Raw genomic sequence first — 20556 nt, 5'->3', positions numbered from 1 at the left:
TGGTGATAATACACCATTTCTTACAAGGAAAGAGACTCTTTGTATTGAGGAAATGTATAAGGGTTTAATGATATTTATTATTCAAAATAATTTTAATGGAAATGTTAATACAAGATACTACATAAATAAAATAATGAATTATTTTGAAATTAAACCCGAACTCAGGATAAAATATAGAGTTTCTAAAATAGCTCAAAAAAAGTTGGATAACTTGTTTTCCAAATATATAAATGAATGATTTTTTACCCGTTTGGGAAAATAAGATAAAATTTAATAACCATAAAAACATTCCAAATTCATTGAGATGTCTAATAGTTGGTTCAAGCGGATGTGGAAAAACCTGTTTACTTTTAAAGATGCTCCTTGGTTCTAATTTTTTAGATTATGATAATTTAATAATTTTTACAAAGTCAAGTTTTCAACCCGAGTATCAACTACTCTCACAGGGTTTTAATGCGGGTCTTAAAAAGGAAGACATTATCGGTTTATTTAAACTTCAAAACAAACTAAATGATTATAATATTGATGATATAATACAATTATTTTGTGATACACAGAAATCAAAATCGAAACCCATAACTTGTATTCTCAGTGATAATACGGATGATATACCTTCACCTCAAGATTTAGATAAATCAAAAAAGAACCTTGTCATCTTTGATGATTGTGTTAATGAGAGAAACCAAACAGTAATGGATAGCTACTATACAAGAGGGAGACATTCTTCTTGTAATTGTATATATCTTAGTCAATCATATTTTCAACTCCCTCGACGCTCAATAAGAAACAATGCCAATACTTTTATTTTATTTAAGTTAAATTCAATAGATGTAAATAATTTTTGGAGAGATAATTGCTCTACGTTATGTAGTAAAAAAGAATTTGAAAATTATATGAAACACACGATTGGAAAATATAAATATATTGTTGTGAAACAAGATGAGATACTAAATGATATTTTTCAATACTAAATGAATACTGAAGAAAGAGAAAGAAAGTTTAAGGAACATCAACAATTAGTTTCAAAAGTTGTTAAACAACAGGAAGAGATAAAGAAGAAACGGAGACAGAAACTAACTGGTGAAGAAGCCTTTGAAAGAAAACAAGAGAAATTCTTTAAACCACTTTTGAAAACTCAACACCCTACAGTTCCCACGGTAGAATTTACTCCGAAAAAACTTCAAATGCTCAAAGATTTTAGTCAGATAACAAAACAAGAACTTGGTGAATTAGAATATGATGACGAGGGATTATTTCGGAAACTTGAGCAGGTAAATCAACCCCCTAATTATGTTGTGGAAGCTCTTCAAAACAATGAATATTCTGCGGGTTCAAAAACCAGAGCAGGTCTCATTCCAACAGAAGAACCAGCAGTGTTTCATCTTGTGGAAGAAAAGGTATTGATATTTAATGATGAATTGATGTTCTTGAGTTCTACTCAACCAAATGTTAAATTAACTCCAAGATTAATGTTTCTTCTAACAAACCCCGGATTCAGCGGTTCAAAATATTTTGAGGAACCACTTGATATGGAAAGAGAGGAAGATAGGGTATATATTGAGTTGTTAAATACACTTGATTATGGAGTTTCTGTTGCTGGTAAAAGTAAGAAGAATGAGAAGGAGAAACATATTATTGATGCTTTAAGTAAGCTTGGTTCGGGTGTTAGTTTTCTTCCAAATGACCCATCACAATTAGTTAATAGGCTATTATTGTTATTAGGTAGTAAGAAGGCTGGAAACAGCAATTGTTTTAATGAATCCTCAGCCATTTTAGATCAGTTGATGAACATGAAAATAATTAATAAATGTCAATACAAAGATATTTTATTAGATATTAAATAAGATGAGAAGCACAATTCTTAGTTTTAATTTCACAACGAGCGATTACACAGCTTCATTCCCTTACCCACTACAACTTGACCCCCTTACCTCATATGAGGCATCTTTGTTGTCAATGGAAACTTACAATACCCTTTTTAATATCACAGAGAAAAACAACAAGTTTAGTTATAATCCAGGCACTGCCTACAAAACTATAACTGTTTCACCTGGAGCTTACGAGATTTCTCAAATATCTTCAGAAGTCTCTCGCCTTATGAAAGAAAAAGGTGATGAACCAAAAAATATTGTAATAGATATTCAAACACACACTTCAAAATCAACTATTAAACTGAAAAATAATTATAAAGTTGATTTCACGATTGAAAATTCGTTCAGAGAGCTATTGGGTTTCTCTTCAAAAAAGATTGAAAATAACGGGACGTTTTACAGTGATAATGTTATCCAAATATCCTCCGGTATAAATTCAGTATTAATTCATTGTGATTTGATTGATGGTGCTTATAACGATGGAATAAGAACAAATACAATATTTTCATTCAGTGCATACTCAACCCCGATTGGTTATAAATTTAATATGGAACCAAAAAATCTTGTCTATTTACCTGTGTCAGGAAAAACCATATACAGAGTAAATTTTAGGATAACCGACCAAGATAATCGTATGATATCCTTTAATGATGAAATTATATCCATCAGAATTCACCTACGTGAAGTTTTTCAATAAATAAATAATGGTTATTGTAAGAAAACACGAGTTGGGAAAATATAAAATAATTACAGGGGAGGGCATGTTCCTTTCACCAGACTATACAAGGTATGTGGGTAAAGGATACTATAAACCTAAGAGACAACGGGGTGTGGGTCATCAATTTCGAAATAAAGGAGATGGGATAATTGATACTCTAATGGGTATTGGTTCAACCATTCTTAAACATAAAGACCTAATTGGTTCAACTGCTTCTCTCATGGGAAATGTAGCAGGTGTTGTAAAGAGTATAAAAGATGCTCAAAAGGAGTCCCATAAATTACAAGCAATCAAAGAAATTAAAAAAGGTAAAACTCAACTATCTTCACAAGAACGACAAAAAATCATTAAAATACTTGGGTCAGGGTTTCAACAATTTTAATACTATATAAATACAAGTATGGAAGCGATTGATAGTATCTATGATTTGGATGATACGATTATCATTTCAAACTCTACTAAAAAGGAAGACTATTTTAAGGTAAATGCTATTACAGGAACCGACTGGAATTCAAACGGAACAAAAAGTTTTGAAATAAATAATCAACAAACTTACTTGAATATAGCTGATAGTTTCTTGCTGTGTAAATTTAAATTCACTAAGGCTGCGAATAATACTAATGCTACACTCGTAAATGATTTCTTCTGGAAAATGTTTGACAGTGTTCGCCTGTATATTGGAACACAAGAGGTTGAAGCGGTTGATTATGTCTCTGCTACATCTGAAATGATGAAATTTACACTATATTCGTTTGGTGATAGAATGGGTAAGGGAGCTGTTGAAGGCTTTATTCCTGATATGTCAACGGGAACAAACACAGACCCTGGTTATAGTCAAAGGAAGTCAATGTATAATGATGACGCAAAAGCTGAGAATAGTTTTACCGTAGCAGTACCTCTTAAAGGTATATTTGGATTTTGTGATTATGATAAAGTTTTGTATGGTCTTAAAATTAGATTTCAACTACAAAGGAATGATAATGTAAATAGATTGCTTTTTGGGGCTGAAAATGCTTTTGGCGACAATAATAAATTTGTTATTAATGATTTGTGTTGGTATATCAATGAATATACTCCTAATCTTAAAACGGAGGAGATGTTAAATAGAAGACTTAACTCAAAGAAACCGCTAAATGTATCATACCTTAAAAGAAGATGTCAACACGTTAAACTGGAACACACTACCTACACTTGGAATTTGGGTGTTCTTGAAGGAAAGCCACGATACCTATGGCTCATTTTTAAAAAACCAGATGGAGAGGAGGGTACTAATAAGAATAATGCGCTGAGTGATAATGCTAAGGTGAAACAACTTCGGGTTTCTCTTGATGGCACATTTTATCCGCGAGATAGATTGGAAATTGATTGGGAAAAAAATGATTATGCGGAAGCCTACAAGTCCTACCAAAAAGTGTGTGAAAGTAATGGTAATAATGATCCTATTTTGGATATGGTTGCATTTAAAGGTTTATATACAATCTACGCAATTGACCTGAGTTCTCAAAAGGAAACTATAAAGTCTAATCGAGTGGATACTTCTCTATACATTGAAAGAGGGGAGAATGAAGAAGTTGATGCTTATTGTTTGCTTTTGGAGGAAACAGAATTACAGATTAATACAGATAATGGTGTTATGATTAATATCACATAGGTTTTTTCTCATAAATAAATGGTAGGGGTATATGTTAATCAAATCAATCTTAATAAATTAACATCTTGTATTCAAAATCAAAAGCCTTGTATTATTAATGTTAATACAATTCAAAGAAAAGGAGCTGTAAGAATTGATGTTTTACTCACACACACACAAGTAAAAACACTAAATGATGTTGGATCACTTAAAATTAAAATGACGAAACCTATGTTAAAGAAATATTCAATAGACGAGTCAAGAGGAGGATTTCTCCCGTTTCTAATTCCTTTATTTGCTGGTTTAAGTGCGGCGGGAGCATTGACTGGTGGTATTTCAGCAGCGGTAAAAACTGCTAACGAAAGGAAGGCACAACTAAAAGCTCAAAAAGAATTGGAAAGACATAACAAGGAGTTGGAGAAACAAATTAGTGGAAGTGGTGTAATTGTAGATTTTGCTCAAAAACTTGAAAGTCTACCTGATAAAGCTAGATTGTTGGTTGGTGATATGCTTTCCTCTATCGCTCAAGCGGGTGTTAAACTAACTAAACGGGGTAATGGATTGTATCTTTCTCATAAATAAATGGATAAATGGTTTAAACAATTTGGAAAGAATACAACGTCAAATATAGAACTAGCCAAGTATTGTAAAACACTAAAAATTGATAATGTGGTAATCTGTATGAGAGATGAATTAATACATATAAATAAGAATACAAAGAATATTATTATGAATTTAGACACACAGAATGGTTCTCATTGGGTTTGTATTCATAATAGTCAGGATAAATATTATTTTGATAGTTATGGTATGCCACCACCTGTTGAAGTAATACAATTCTTACAGAATGGTGTTTATCAAACATTTCAAGTTCAAGAAATTAATTCTAAATGTTGTGGTCAATTATGTTTATATGTATTATTTCAACTCAACAATAATGAAAATTTTTATGATATCATTTTTAATCTAATATAAATGACTTATGTTGGAAAAGATGGTTCTATCTTTGGAAAATCCTCTCAGGATATTGATTTATCAAATTATTATACAAAGGCACAGGCTGAACGACAAAAATATAGTGTAAGTAAAAATATTAATATGAAGAATACTTATAAATTAATCAATTATCCAAACCCTACAGATGCGAATGACTTAATTAGATTAAGTGATTTATCACAATATATATTTTTAAAGAAAACAGCACGTTTTGTGAAAGAAGTAAAATTTACAACCACAACACCTGGTTATACTGACCATACACCTTTCCTCATTGAATTTAACTACCTGCTTACAATTGAATTTTATAAAGAAGGACATTTAGTTAATATGCGAATTAATAAATGGGGGTATGATATGCCTGATTTAGGGTATAATTGGTCTTTTTCAATAAACATAGAAGACCTACATGATTTAAATCAGTCTCGTAAAGAAGAATATTATCCACTTGGTGAGGATAAGGATTTATGTGGAAGTACAATTAGTAAACAACAAATACGTGATTTTAAGAAAAGAAAAATATATGATAGTATAGCGATGGTTCGCATGACAAAGAAGGAAGGTAATGAGATAAGGATAGAAAGCCGAGGAATACAAACCGATTTGGTAGTGGGAAGATGGGGTGGTATTACCTGTCATAATATTAATCTCACATATATTTCTGATACATAAATGGCAGGAAGAAGACTACAAGAGAATTATAATTTTTGTATTCAAGGATACCTACAAGAAAAGGGTGCTCGGTATTACATACCTTATGATTTGGAGCATATACATGGGAATTTTGTCATTAAAAACTGGCCTTATACTGATATTGTTAAACCCACAAATAGAGACTTGTTTAAAATATTAAATAAAAATGAACTTCTCAAAGTTATGAAATATAAAACTCTTTTAGAAATCGTCAACAAATCTTATTGGTATCCTATTATGAGAAAAATAATTATAGATACAAGAATATCTCAAAATCCAGATGAGTATATGTATAATATTCTTTGGGGTTCAAACTCAAGGGTAGCAAGGGATGAGGAAGGAGTTGAAGAAGAGAAGGAGGAAAGAGAGAAAAAGGAGAAGGAGGAAAGGGAGAGGGAGGAGAAGGAGGAGAGGGAGAAAAAGGAGGAGAAGGAGGAGAGGGAGAAAAATGAGAAGGAGGAAAGGGAGAAAAGGGAGAAGGAGGAAAGGGAGAAAAGGGAGAAAAAGGAGAAGGAGGAGAGGGAGAAAATGGAGGAGGAGGAGAGGGAGCAAAGAGAGAGGGAGGAAAAATATAAAAAGATGGAAATCATTGAGATTCATAAAAGATTGAGTGTATTAAAGCAAATAAATCAATCTCAACGCACCGAAGAGGAAATTAAAGAATTAACAACTCTTATGAAGATAATGGTTTCAAAAATAAGAACGTCAATGTCTTCAATTTCAGGGAGGAGATTTAAACGAGAAAGTGGTGAAGAAGAAGAAGAAGAAGAAGGAAAAGATTATGTGATTGATGATGTTGGTGTCATTGACTTTAGTTAGTTTTTATTTGTAAATAAATGGAGGAGAGAGTGAAGGCATTCCTTAGGATTCTTTATGTTTTAAAAATAAAGATTGAAATGTATATGTTGAAAACCAAAAAGGTTTTGATACTCTGTCGGAATTTTTCTGATAAATAAATATGAGTTATTGTCTCAAATGTAAAAAGAAAACTAAATCTAAAAATATCTCTTATGTTAAAGCTAAAAATAATAGAGTTTATCAAAAAGGAATATGTCAAGTATGTGGCTCTAAAAAGTGCCAATTCATCTCTCCTAAAAGAGGAGGAGACATACAAAAGTTTCTGTCAGGAAGTAAATTTACAACAACTGGAATTCCAGGGGAATTACACCTTCCAGGGTATTCTTTCTGTGGTCCAGGAACAAACTTGGATAAAAGATTAGATGAGGCTGACAATCCTAAACCTTGGTCTAAACCTACAAATAGGGTTGACGAAGTGTGTATGAAGCATGATATTGCTTATGGGAAAACCACTACGTTGACTGAAAAACATAAAGCCGACAGCGAAATGTTGTATAATTTGTCTTTGATACAAAATCCAACGTTGAGAGAGAAAGTTGATAGGTTTATTGTGAGAAATTTGATAAATGCTAAATTGAAACTTGGTCTTGGTTATTCCTCAAAAAACTATTAGGCTCTAATGATGTCATCAAGACTGAGGAGCTTTTGGCTGAAGAATTACACAAACCTATAATCACAAAGTTTAAAAGAAGGAAGGTTTATTCTAAATACACTGAGCACATATGGTCCGCTGATTTAATTGAATTGAATAATGACAGGGGATACAGGTATGCTTTAACCGTTATTGATTTGAGGAGTAGATTTGCCTGGGTTGTCCCTTTAAAAAATAAAAGGGGTGATACTTTAATGTTAGCCTTTAAGCTAATATTTGATCGGGATAAAAGGAAACCAAAGAAGTTATGGACTGATGAGGGAACAGAGTTCTATAACAAAATATTCATGAAATTTCTTAAGGGGAAGGGTATTAAATTATACAGCACCTTTAATGAAGGAAAGGCAGTTGTTATTGAGCGTTTTAATCGTACTTTAAAAGAGAAATTATATAAAAAATTCACACAACTCGGTTCTCAAAAATGGGTGTATTTAATTCAGGATATTGTAGATAATTACAATAATACAGTTCATTCATCAACACAATCAAAACCATCAGAAACATTTACAAAATTAGAATATGAAAAGGAGATTAATTTGAGAAAGCCCAAGTTTAAAGTTGGTGATATTGTAAGAATATACAAATGGAAAAGTCATTTTGAGAAAGGTTATACACAAAAATGGACTCGTGAATTATTTAAAATCATTGATGTAATGGATACAGTCCCTTGGACCTACAAATTATATGATTTAAATGGAGAAGAAATCTTGGGTTCATTTTACTCACAAGAATTACAAAAAACACAAGTAAGCAGCTAATACCCTTGAAAATAATAAATAAATAAATAAAATGTAATGGGGATACGTTTTTAAATCTGTGAACCCCAAACACAGAATCCCACAACTTTTTAGTTGGGGCTTAACTTTTGTGTGTGTATAATGGGGATACGTTTTTAAATCTGTGAACCCCAAACACAGAATCCCACAACTTTTTAGTTGGGGCTTAACTTTTGTGTGTGTATAATGGGGATACGTTTTTAAATCTGTGAACCCCAAACACAGAATCCCACAACTTTTTAGTTGGGGCTTAACTTTTGTGTGTGTATAATGGGGATACGTTTTTAAATCTGTGAACCCCAAACACAGAATCCCACAACTTTTTAGTTGGGGCTTAACTTTTGTGTGTGTGTGTATGTGCGAGTGAGTCATAATAATATACAAACCCTAACCCAACCCAAGCCCTAACCCAACCCCATCCCTAACCCAAACCCATCCCTAACCCAACCCATCCCTAACCCAACCCCATCCCTAACCCAACCCCATCCCTAACCCAACCCCATCCCTAACCCAACCCCATCCCTAACCCAACCCCATCCCTAACCCAACCCCAACCCTAACCCAACCCCATCCCTAACCCAACCCCATCCCTAACCCAACCCATCCCTAACCCTCACATTCAAAATCCCAACCCTAACCCAATCCCATCCCTAACCCAACCCCAACCCTAACCCTCACATTCAAAATCCCAACCCTAACCCAACCCATCCCTAACCCAACCCCATCCCTAACCCAACCCCATCCCTAACCCAACCCCAACCCTAACCCTCACATTCAAAATCCCAACCCTAACCCAACCCCATCCCTAACCCTCACATTCAAAATCCCACCCAAACCCTAACATAATCTTTCTTTTCTTCTTTTTTAAATACGTATTTCTTTTTTTTTTTTTCCTCTTCCTCCAATTCTGTCTTTCAAGGCTTTTAAGTTTGAAGAAGTAGAAATGGGAAGAAAGAATTTTCCAGCATTTTCTTCCTCGAACTTTCTTGATATTGCTTAAATCAAGCGTCATTAAATAAAGAACATTGTTCATTGCTTTAGAATCCAAAGAGTCTCCAAGAGGAACCCCACAGGTAGAGTCTCCAAAATAAAACCAACTTTCCAAGTTCCCAAGGTATAACCACATTCCTGTTGAGCCTCCAAGATAGGTATCACATTCCGAGTCATCAAAACAAAACCCCCATTCCGAGTCTCCAAAAATATAACCATCTTTCCAAGTCCCCAAGGTAAAACCACAATTTTCAGAAATATTGGGGGTTTCCGTGATAAGTCTCACATAGTATAACTGCGGACCATCAGGGAAAACTTCCCTTTCCCAATTTTTTAGGGTTTCTATGATGTGTCTCACATAGTATAACTGCGGACCATCAGGGAGAATTCCCATTTCACAATTTTTTAGGGTTTCTATGATGTGTCTCACATAGTATAACTGCGGACCATCAGGGAGAACTCTCCTTGCCCAATTTTTTAGGGTTTCTATGATGTGTCTCACATAGTATAACTGCGGACCATCAGGGAGAACTCTCCTTGCCCAATTTTTTAGGGTTTCTATGATGTGTCTCACATAGTATAACTGCGGACCATCAGGGAGAACTCTCCTTGCCCAATTTTTTAGGGTTTCTATGATGTGTCTCACATAGTATAACTGCGGACCATCAGGGAGAACTCTCCTTGCCCAATTTTTTAGGGTTTCTATGATGTGTCTCACATAGTATAACTGCGGACCATCAGGGAGAACTCTCCTTTCCCAATTTTCAGAAATTTGTGGGTCTCCAATGTATGACTTGTATTCTGGCTCATCAAGGTAGAACTTGTTCAGTGGGTTTTGTTTTGATAACTCACAACAAGTATCATCATGGTAAAACTCTTTTTCAGGATTTTGTGGATCTCCAAGGTATAACTCTTTGGCTGGGTCATCAAGGTAGAACTCGTTCTGGGGGTCTTGGTTGTTCAAAATGTCTTCAAACAAAAAAATAACTTCATCCCAAGTTGTGTTAAAAGCAGAATTTTCATTTCGTATCTCAGATACAATTTCCTGTGAAAGAAAATAACAATGTATTAATTTAATACAATATTTTTTATTTGTATAAATCAAGCTCTATGAATATTAAAATAAACTTTGTTAACTCTTACACGAGTCTCATCTTAAAAAAAAAAAAAATAAAATAAAATAAATAAATTAAATAAATAAATAAATAAATAAACAAACTTACCTCCATTGATAAGAGGTTCGAGTCCAGTTCATCAATCTGAAGGTTGAGTTCTACACAGGTAGTAGGACTCCATGGAATAGCAAAGTTATCCCATTCCATTTCGGCATAGTAGTCCATTCTCAAGTGAAGCAGAAAGCGTGTTTGAAAAAGCCTGTGTGGTCGGTGCCTTTTATAAGGACTGGGTGTGTCTTCCTGTGGAAATTCCCTGGGCGTGTCTTAACTGGAAATGATGTGATGGAAATTCCCTGAAAATGATGTAATGTATTACCTGGAAATGATACAATGCTGAAGAGTTTATAAAGTGGGTGGGACTTAGCAAAAGTGGGAGGAGCTTAGCAAAAGTGGGCGGGGCTTAGTAAAAAGTGGGCGTGGCTTAACAAAAAGTGGGCGGGGCTTAGTAAAAATGGGCGTGGTTCACCAAAAAGTGGGCGGAGCTTACCAAAAAATGGTATGTGGCACTGGAGGCGCTCAAACAAGAACATTGAGGGAGGTTTACCATTTTATCTTAGCCCAGTTAAAATATCTTAATAAAGAACCAAACTCAAACATATTTTTTGTTAATATATTAGATGGTGAAGAGAGTTGTAGGAGAATTAAATTATTTCCCACGCATAAACAAATATTTGTAGGGTCGTTGTTTGAGTGGGTTATATTCACCAGATGATATTAAGAGTAAAAGGTTAAAAGGTCCATGAGGTCAGAAGGATCACAGGTGTTTAAGTGGTCTAATGAATAAGGATAACATGTCAAAAGGTTAGAAGGTTCGTAAAGAACAGGGTGAGAGAAATATAGGTGTTTAGGGGCAATGAGGGAGGGAAAGAATTAATATGGAAGTGAATGGGTCAATGTTTGAGTGGGTCAAAGATTAATCTGCCAGATGATATGTAGAAGAAGGATGATAGGTCTATAAGAGAAAACAAATATTTGTAGTGTTTGAGTGGTCTAATGAACAACATTAAGGATAGGTACTACAGACAAAAGGTTCATAAAGATGAGGGTGGGAGAAATAGAGGTGTTTATGATTTTTGAAAAAGACAAGGGGGTAAATGACATTAGATAGGGATTTCACATGTTAAACGGAGGTGTCCCAGAAGCAACATTATTACACTACTTACCAACAACCAAAAATACATGTATTCACTACTACCAACAACCATGAAAAACACATTTATTCACTACTACCACCAACTACCAAAGGTACATTTATTCACTACTACCACCAACTACCAAAAATACATTTATTCACTACCACCAACAACTACCAAAAAAATACATTTATTCACGACTATCAATGACCAAAAAAATACATTTATTCACTACTATCAATGACCAAAAACACATTTATTCACGACTACAAAATACAAAAATGTATTTCTTCACCACTACCAACAACTACCAAAAATACATTTATTCATACTACCAACAACTAACATTCATTTATTCACTACTACCAACAATTACCAAAAAATACATTTATTCACAACTACCAACAACCAAAAATACATGTATTCACTACTACCAACAACCATGAAAAACACATTTATTCACTACTACCACCAACTACCAAAGGTACATTTATTCACTACTACCACCAACTACCAAAAATACATTTATTCACTACCACCAACAACTACCAAAAAAATACATTTATTCACTACTATCAATGACCAAAAACACATTTATTCATGACTTCCACCAACTACCAAAAATACATTTATTCACCACTACCACCAACTACCAAAAATACATTTATTTACTACAACCACAAACTACCAAAAATACATTTATTCACTACTACAAACAACTACCAAAAAGACATTTATTCACTACTACAAACAACTACCAAAAACACATTTGTTCACTACTACCACCAACAACCAAAAATACATTTATTCACTACTACCACCAACTACCAAAAATACATTTATTCACTACTACCACCAACTACCAAAAACATTTATTCACAACTACCAACAACTACCAACAAATACATTTATTCACTATGACCTACAACTACCAAAAATACATTTATTCACTACTACCACCAACTACCAAAAACATTTATTCACTACTACCAACAACTACCAACAAATACATTTTTTCACTACGACCACCAACTACCAAAAATACATTCATTTACCCTTACCACCAACTACCAAAAATGCATTTATTCACTACTACCTACAACTACCAAAAATGTATTTCTTTACCTCTACCAACAACTACCAAAAATACATTTATTCATACTACCAACAACTAACATTCATTTATTCACTACTACCAACAATTACCAAAAAATACATTTCTTCACTACTACCACCAACTACCAAAAATACATTTATTCACTACTACCACCAACTACCAAAAATACATTTATTCACTACTACCACCAACTACCAAAAATACATTTATTCACTACTACCACCAACTACCAAAAACATTTATTCACTACTACCAACAACTACCAACAAATACATTTATTCACTACGACCACCAACTACCAAAAATACATTTATTTACTCTTACCACCAACTACCAAAAATACATTTATTCACTACTACCAACAACTAACAAAAATACATTTATTTACGACTACCAACTACCAAAAATACATTTATTCACTACTACCAACAACTAACAAAAATACATTTATTCACAACAACCATCTCCCAAAAATACATGTATTCACTACTACCAACAACCATGAAAAACACATTTATTCACTACTACCACCATCTACCAAAAATACATTTATTCACGACTACCAACTACCAAAAATACATTTATTCACTACTACCAACAACCATGAAAAACACATTTATTCACTACTACCACCAACTACCAAAAATACATTTATTCACTACTACCACCAACTACCAAAAATACATTTAATCACTACTACCACCAACTACCAAAAACATTTATTCACTACTACCAACAACTACAAACAAATACATTTATTCACTTTGACCTACAACTACCAAAAATACATTTAATCACTACTACCACCAACTACCAAAAACATTTATTCACTACTACCAACAACTACAAACAAATACATTTATTCACTATGACCTACAACTACCAAAAATACATTTAATCACTACTACCAACAACTAACAAAAATACATTTATTCACAACAGCCATCTCCCAAAAATACATGTATTCACTACTACCAACAACCATGAAAAACACATTTATTCACTACTACCACCAACTACCAAAAATACATTTAATCACTACTACCACCAACTACCAAAAACATTTATTCACTACTACCAACAACTACAAACAAATACATTTATTCACTATGACCTACAACTACCAAAAATACATTTAATTACGACTACCACCAACTACCAAAAACATTTATTCACTACTACCAACAACTACAAACAAATACATTTATTCACTATGACCTACAACTACCAAAAATACATTTATTCACTACGACCACCAACTACCAAAAATACATTTATTCACTACGACCACCAACTACCAAAAATACATTTATTCACTACGACCACCAACTACCAAAAATACATTTATTCACTATGACCTACAACTACCAAAAATACATTTATTCACTACGACCACCAACTCCCAAAAATACATTTATTCACTACGACCACCAACTACCAAAAATACATTTATTTACCCTTACCACCAACTACCAAAAGTACATTTATTCACTACTACCAGCAACTACCAAAAAAAACATTTATTCACCACTATCACCAACCACCAAACATTCATTTAATCAGTGTGCCCCGAAATTTGTACAATTTTCAATCCAAATGCATTGCATTGTGTTAGCGGAAACGACATTAAACATTGAACAATGTGCACAATTTTTGTATCCACAAACAACTTTTTGAACCTGTATGTTGACCTATTTGTGGTGTAGCTTTTGATTAAAAATAATTGGTGACGATATTTATGGCAGGAGCAAACAAGTTCTACAATGCTTTGGAGGACATGATCGGATTTCGGCCCAATCCCTGGATGAAGTTGTGCTGGAAATTCTTAACTCCGACCCTTTGCATGGTTGGTGTCCGCTCATTGACTGACTGCAAAACCTTCCCTTTGACCCCCGTGAATTTTACCCATCATGCATTGTTATATATTTGTTTGCTGTGAATTTATTTGGCATATTCTATTAGAGCAACCCTTCAGGAACATTTCTAGGGTGGGTGTCACTCCAGATTGTGGTATAACTTTTTTTCTACAGGCCAATGTCTGTGGTGGGGTTGGCTCTCAAAAAGAGTCTGAAATGGGGGCGATGATGTCATACAGGTGTTATTTAATGCAATATTTTTTGCAATATTGCTGGCAAGTCAGCTCGTGGACTCTCACTCCACGATTGTAGGATTTCCCATGATAGATAGAAGTTGATGTACTGCCACCATAGACACCAGATTCTATCAGAAGATCTTCTATGCCCAAGTTCTCATACTTTTTACCCAGAAGAGCAAGGAAATTCAGAGCAATGTGAAATCATCCCATGCGGATGACAGTATCTGAGACCTTGACTGGCACTCTCCACTGAATCTCCTTACCCTTTACATAGATGGCAAGGTTAAATGTGAGAACGCTCATCTTCTGTTTGAGGCTTGCCATTATTATTTGTGTAGTCTTCATCACTGTATAGATTGTGCTGTAGTCAGTAGGAGAACCTTCATTCAACAACAACAACAACATGCATTTTAAGGCCATGTTCCCTGCTAGAGCGGGGGTTAGCCTTGCGGTCCCCATGACAATCTTCTCCATTTTGCCCTATTTTCTGCATCTCTCCTTGTTAACCCCCTTGCCCGCATTTCTTCTTCCACCATCTTTAGCCAAGTCTTTCTCGGTCTTCCCCGTCCTCTACTTCCTTCTACATTAACTTCCATCACTCTTCTCAACCAGTCACTTTCACCTCTCAACCAGTCACCAACCTTCATTCATTGGGCAATAATCCACCACAGTGTTGCACGGTCTGGCAAATGAAACCATTGCATATAAACCGCTCCAACCAGGCACGTGCTGTTGGCTGGGGTCCATTAGCTGGTTTGGCGAGATGTTAACGTCGAATAATTTAGTTGGACTGCCTGATGATGCCAAGTGCTATAAACACTGTAACCCGTCTTTACATGTCTTTCCAATAAAATTTGCAATGCTGGGTCTTTGCCATGGGTGCTGAACTTGCACCATCATTGCACTATTGAGAGATGTTTCTTTGAAAATGGTCAGCTTATGGTGTGTGCTCGAGTAAGGGACCAAATTGTCTTCATTGGTGCAACACAACAGTAATGGCATGTGTCCTGTGTTTCCCATGTAATCTCCTAATTGACATCGTTATTGTCACCAGTCATCTGAATGAAAGCACTGGGAGAGATAATAGATGGAATGACAACCCCTCTTCTTATAACTTCGCCAGAATCTACTTTGCGAGACCAATATCATTGGCCTCCATCTCATCGTATGAGGAACAGTGGACCCATTCTATTTGGTATAGTGATCAGTTATTTTGCTCTGGTTATGTGGTGTATTACCATGGCAAGACTTGTGTGTTTGTGGGTATTGACTCTTATATGTGATGAGAAATGCAAAATATTGTTATGTCGGTGGGTAGGGGCATATATAGATTTAGGTAGATCTGCCTTGGTCGGTGCTCCAATGTCACAAAGAAGAAGAACCACTTCGATGTACAGTAAGTCAGGGACCCGTCTAGCCCATTTGTTCGGATTAAGGTGTATCTTCATCCCCATTACGAGGAATGGGGCATGTTAAATAGTTGTAGGGATTATGCTAATTCCCACGTGTGTGAAACCTGTGATCATTCCATTTGTCCCGTATGGCAATGCACTCATATACATTAGTTAGGCCCAATAGCACACCACATTAATTAATTCCCCCCCTCACAATGACTGACCAGAAGAACAAACAGCAAGCGACCACGCACTTGGGCTGACAACACCGGCAGGGCAGCAAACATCGACCAGGCAGGCAATAGCCACACCCAGAAGACTCTTGATTGACAGGGGCGGAGGGGCGAGTAAGAGCAGGTCGCTGATTGGCAGAGTAGGGAAGGACGTGTGATTGGTCAGGGGAGGGGCAGAAAGCTTCCCGGTGGTTGGTGGAAGGAGCGACACACTGGTTGGCCACCGACTGATGGCATGACACGAAGGGCAAAAAGCGCTCGGCCAATGAGAGGGGACGGACACGATCGGAACATTCGAGAGGTCAAGGGGTGCCACGCTGGTTGGCACAGAGGAAGGCTGACATCACGGGACGGCGAGTAAAACCTCTCGCTCGCTGGCATTTTCTCTCTTCCCTTTGCCCTCTTGCGTTGGACTGTCCCTCTGCGCTGGACCTTCTCTTGCCATCGGACTCTGGTGGAGGAACGAGGAGTTCGAAAGACGGTGGAGAGAAGGAGCGCTGACGATTCTCCTTCCCTGCGTTCGCGTGTGAACGACGAGCGTACGGGCGAGGCTCGCCGCCGAAGAGTGACGAACCAGGTGCGAGTGAGGCTCTTGGTGAGGCCTGACGGAGCGGTGAACAGGGACGCATCGAGGACTGGTGAACGGGGGTGCGGGGAGGCCTGCTCCGCGCCAACACCGATTCCTGACGGACGCTGACTGCCAGACAGAGATAAGTCCCCACAAAAGAACACAACGGTTTCTTTGATTCACTCTTCCCCTGTACTTGTATTTGAAGTGAGGTGTGCAGGATCCCGATTTAGGAGCATTATTATTTGCCAGAATAGATTCCGGCAAGTATGTTGGTTGGTTGGTTTGTCTGTCTGTCTGTTTGTTACTTGCTGGAATAGATTCCGGCAAGTACGTTGGTTGGTTGGTTTGTCTGTCTGTCTGTTTGGGTGCAATACTACGTCTACATCATTGCACATAACATTGCCATACCTTACACACATATTTGCCTTGCCCTGGAATAGACTGTGCCCAATTTTTAACTCTCTAGGCCCAAGGTCAAGCTCAAGGTCACCCAAAACGTGAAAATCGTGGGAACTGTCATTGGTTACTAGGCAACGGATGCTCACACGGTTACACATTGCAGTTGGACATCGCCGTCACTGCGATGCGAAACGAAACACGCCTCAGAGATGTCACATTCACAATCGCTATGTGGTTTTTTTTTGTTTTTTTTGTTTTTCTGTATACTGAATCGAGGCTCGTGAAAGAGCTAACATTTACTTCACAAACAAATCAACCAGACAAACAAGATATATAAAAAGAGGGAGCGGAAGACAAGATGGGGAGAGAAGGGGAAGCACACAAACACAACATTTGAGAGCAGGGAGATGTGTGGGAGGGAGAGGGCTTGGGGGGAGGAGGAGTGGGAAGGGGGGTGGGAGAAGTATAAAACAACAAGGACACCAAGGACTTCCAGGACAGAAGTTGATATTTCAAAAAAGTGGAATTGGGGTGAAATTAGCGGGGGTAAAAAAGATCAAAGTTTTGGATGGGGGAAGATAAGAGATGGTGGTGAACAGCTGTTTTAAAGACCTGGAGGGTGGAGTGGGATTGAAGAGAGTGAGGGAGTTTGTTCCAGAGGCAGGAGAAAAGAGGAATGAAGAAGTGAAGGTGAGCAGAGAGTCTTGATTTTGGCAGTTTAACCATAAGAGGGTTGCAGGCAGATCTTGTGCGACCTGTAGGAATATTTGTGGGACAGAGCCCAGAGAGAGCTGGGGGGGCAAGGCCAGAGAGGAGTCGGTAGAAGACGGAAAGACCACCAACCTGCCTGCGGTGAGTGAGTGAGAGGCCCTTGGAGTTAGCTTCATCGCGGGAGATTCCAATGATTCTGAATGCTTTGGTTTCAACAGCGTGAAGACGAGCTAGGTGTGAGGCAGGAGCACCAGCCCAGAGGGGAGAGCAGTAATCCATTGAGCTGCGGATGAAAGCCTTGTATGTAGTGAGGAGCTCAGGTGTGCCAAGGAAGGACTTCGCACGATGGAGGATGCCCAGTCGGCGACTGGCTTTGGAGGCCAGATTTGAAATGTGGTTTTCCCAGGAAAGATCATGGCAGATAGTGAGACCCAAAAGCTTGAGTGACAGAACTTCTTGGAGAGGATTATTCAGAAAGTGGATGGGAGGGTTGTCCAGTCGGTCTTTTCGGAGAGACATCGTAAGAGTGTGAGATTTGTCAGGATTGAAAGACATGTTCTAATTGTTTGCCCAGTCTGTGATTTTGTCCAGGTCTGCAGAGAGTGAGGAGGCTGCAGACTGCCGATCTGAGGGATGAAGAATGGAGCGACAGAGAGTAGAGTCATCAGCAAAGAGATAGAGAGGATTTTCAAGAGAGTCAGAGAGATCATTGATGAAGACCAGAAAAAGCACAGGGCCCAGAACACTGCCTTGGGGAACTCCAGCCTGAACAGGAAGAGGAGATGAGAGAAACCCATTCAGGGCCACACGTTGACTACGACGAGAGAGGTAGTCCGCCAGCCATGCGTGGAGATTTCCATTGATACCAAAAGAGGAGAGTTTGGTGAGCAGAGCGGGGTGCCAGACTGTATCGAAGGCACGTGATATGTCACGGGAGACAGCTCTAATTTCCTGTTTGGCATTGAGGACCTCAATCCATTGTTGATAAAGCAGAAGCAGCATGTCCAGAATAGTGACCAGGTCTGAAACCAAATTGATGATCAGAGATCAAGCCATTGGAGAAGAGGAAAGATTTCATATCTGAAGCAATGATGGATTCCATGACTTTGCTGATAATAATTGGGAGAAGGCTGATTGGTCTGTAGTTGCTGGGATCTGTTTTTGCACCTTTTTGTGCAAAGCGGTGATGTTGGCAGATTTTCAAGCAGATGGCAGATGACCTTGAGCAAAAGAGAGGGTGAAGAGAACAGAGAGAGGGAGTGAAAGAACGGAAGAACAGGATTTTAGGACCCGTGGGCTGATGCCGTCAGGTCCAGTTGCAGAATCAGAGTCGAGGGTTGACAGAAACTTTTCCACCTTGTGAGGAGGAAAGGACACAGAGTCCAGGAGCAGCTGGGTACGACTGGGTACGGTGGGTACAGAGAGGGATGGGTTTGGGACACAAGATTTAGAGGCAAACACAGAGTTGAGGCATTCAGCCTTTTCACGTGCGGAGTCAGCCGTGTGGCCGTTTGAGGTGAGGGAGGGGATGGAGGGGGAACAAACACCAGAAATGGATTTGACCAGACGCCACCAGGATTTGGAAGAGGGAGACAGATAAGAGAGTTCGGTCCTGAGAACGGAGAGATATTGTTTCCTGGCTCTCCTGAGGGTGGACACACACTTGTTTCGGGCTTTGTGAAAGGAAATGAGATTTCCTTCCGTTGGATTTGCTTTCCAGGAGATGAAAGCAAGTTGTTTCTGGGCAATAGCCTCACCACAAGATTCTGTGTACCATGGACGGGAGGAAGGGTATGACAACTGAAGACGAGATGGGATAAATCTGTGCATGAGAGAGAGCAATTTACTTTGGAAGAATTCCCAGGATGAGTTGATGTCAGAGGCGGTAGAGATGGGAGACCAGTCCAGATGATGGATGGCTGCTTGATGGATGGTATGTACTCCCGATACGTGTTTCCTTCACTGTAAAAACTACCAAGTCAACAGCTAAAAGGATTTTGAGCCGATAGATGTTATGGCCTTGGCAAGCTCGATGGAGACAGCGATCTGTTTGCTTATACACCGCCCAAATAGCTATGCTGGCTACGCTGCTAGTTATACACCGCCGGCAAGAGTATACATGTATAGATTTCAAGAGTATACATGTATAGATATATATTTCCCGCCATTTTGATCCAAAATGGCCGATAAAAAAGTACATTCCGGCAAGTCCTCAGTCTCTTACCAATTTCTAGTCTGTCTGTCTGTCTGTTTGTTTGTGCGCATTACTACGTCTACATCGTTGCACATAGCATCGCCATACTTTACACACATATTTGCCTTGCCCTGGAATAGACTGTGCCCAATTTTTAACTCTCTTGGCCCAAGGTCAAGCTCAAGGTCACCCAAAACGTGAAATCAGGGGGGTCGAGTTTTGATTTAAAATATACAGCATTTCAAACCACTAAGACTCTGAAAGGACAAGAGATATGCATACACTTACTGTTACTGACATATAGGAAGTCGCATACAACATTTCATTTGGCACCATGACCTTTGACCTTG

The 20556-nt window shown here is 37.6% G+C and overlaps 1 protein-coding gene across 2 annotated transcripts in view; it reads left to right on the top strand.

The window, feature by feature from the left end:
• Positions 1 to 20556, top strand: part of LOC137425544 (sodium- and chloride-dependent taurine transporter-like) — a 197687-nt gene that overhangs the window by 153390 nt on the left and 23741 nt on the right. Inside the window, exon 11 of one of the 2 annotated variants that reach the window (XM_068114085.2) lies at positions 14355 to 14455. The exons of the other annotated variant lie outside the window; for it this stretch is intronic. Within the exon in view, the coding sequence (XP_067970186.1) occupies positions 14355 to 14455 (101 nt within the window). The remainder of the gene's footprint in view (positions 1 to 14354; positions 14456 to 20556) is intronic. 2 annotated transcript variants of the gene reach the window in all.

Source organism: Myxine glutinosa, chromosome 4, assembly GCF_964187855.1.
Source record: "Myxine glutinosa chromosome 4, kmMyxGlut1.1, whole genome shotgun sequence".
Classification (NCBI taxonomy): Eukaryota; Metazoa; Chordata; class Myxini; order Myxiniformes; family Myxinidae; genus Myxine; species Myxine glutinosa.
The sequence above is the reverse complement of the archived record's forward strand: the minus strand, read 5'-3'. Positions and strand labels throughout refer to the sequence as shown.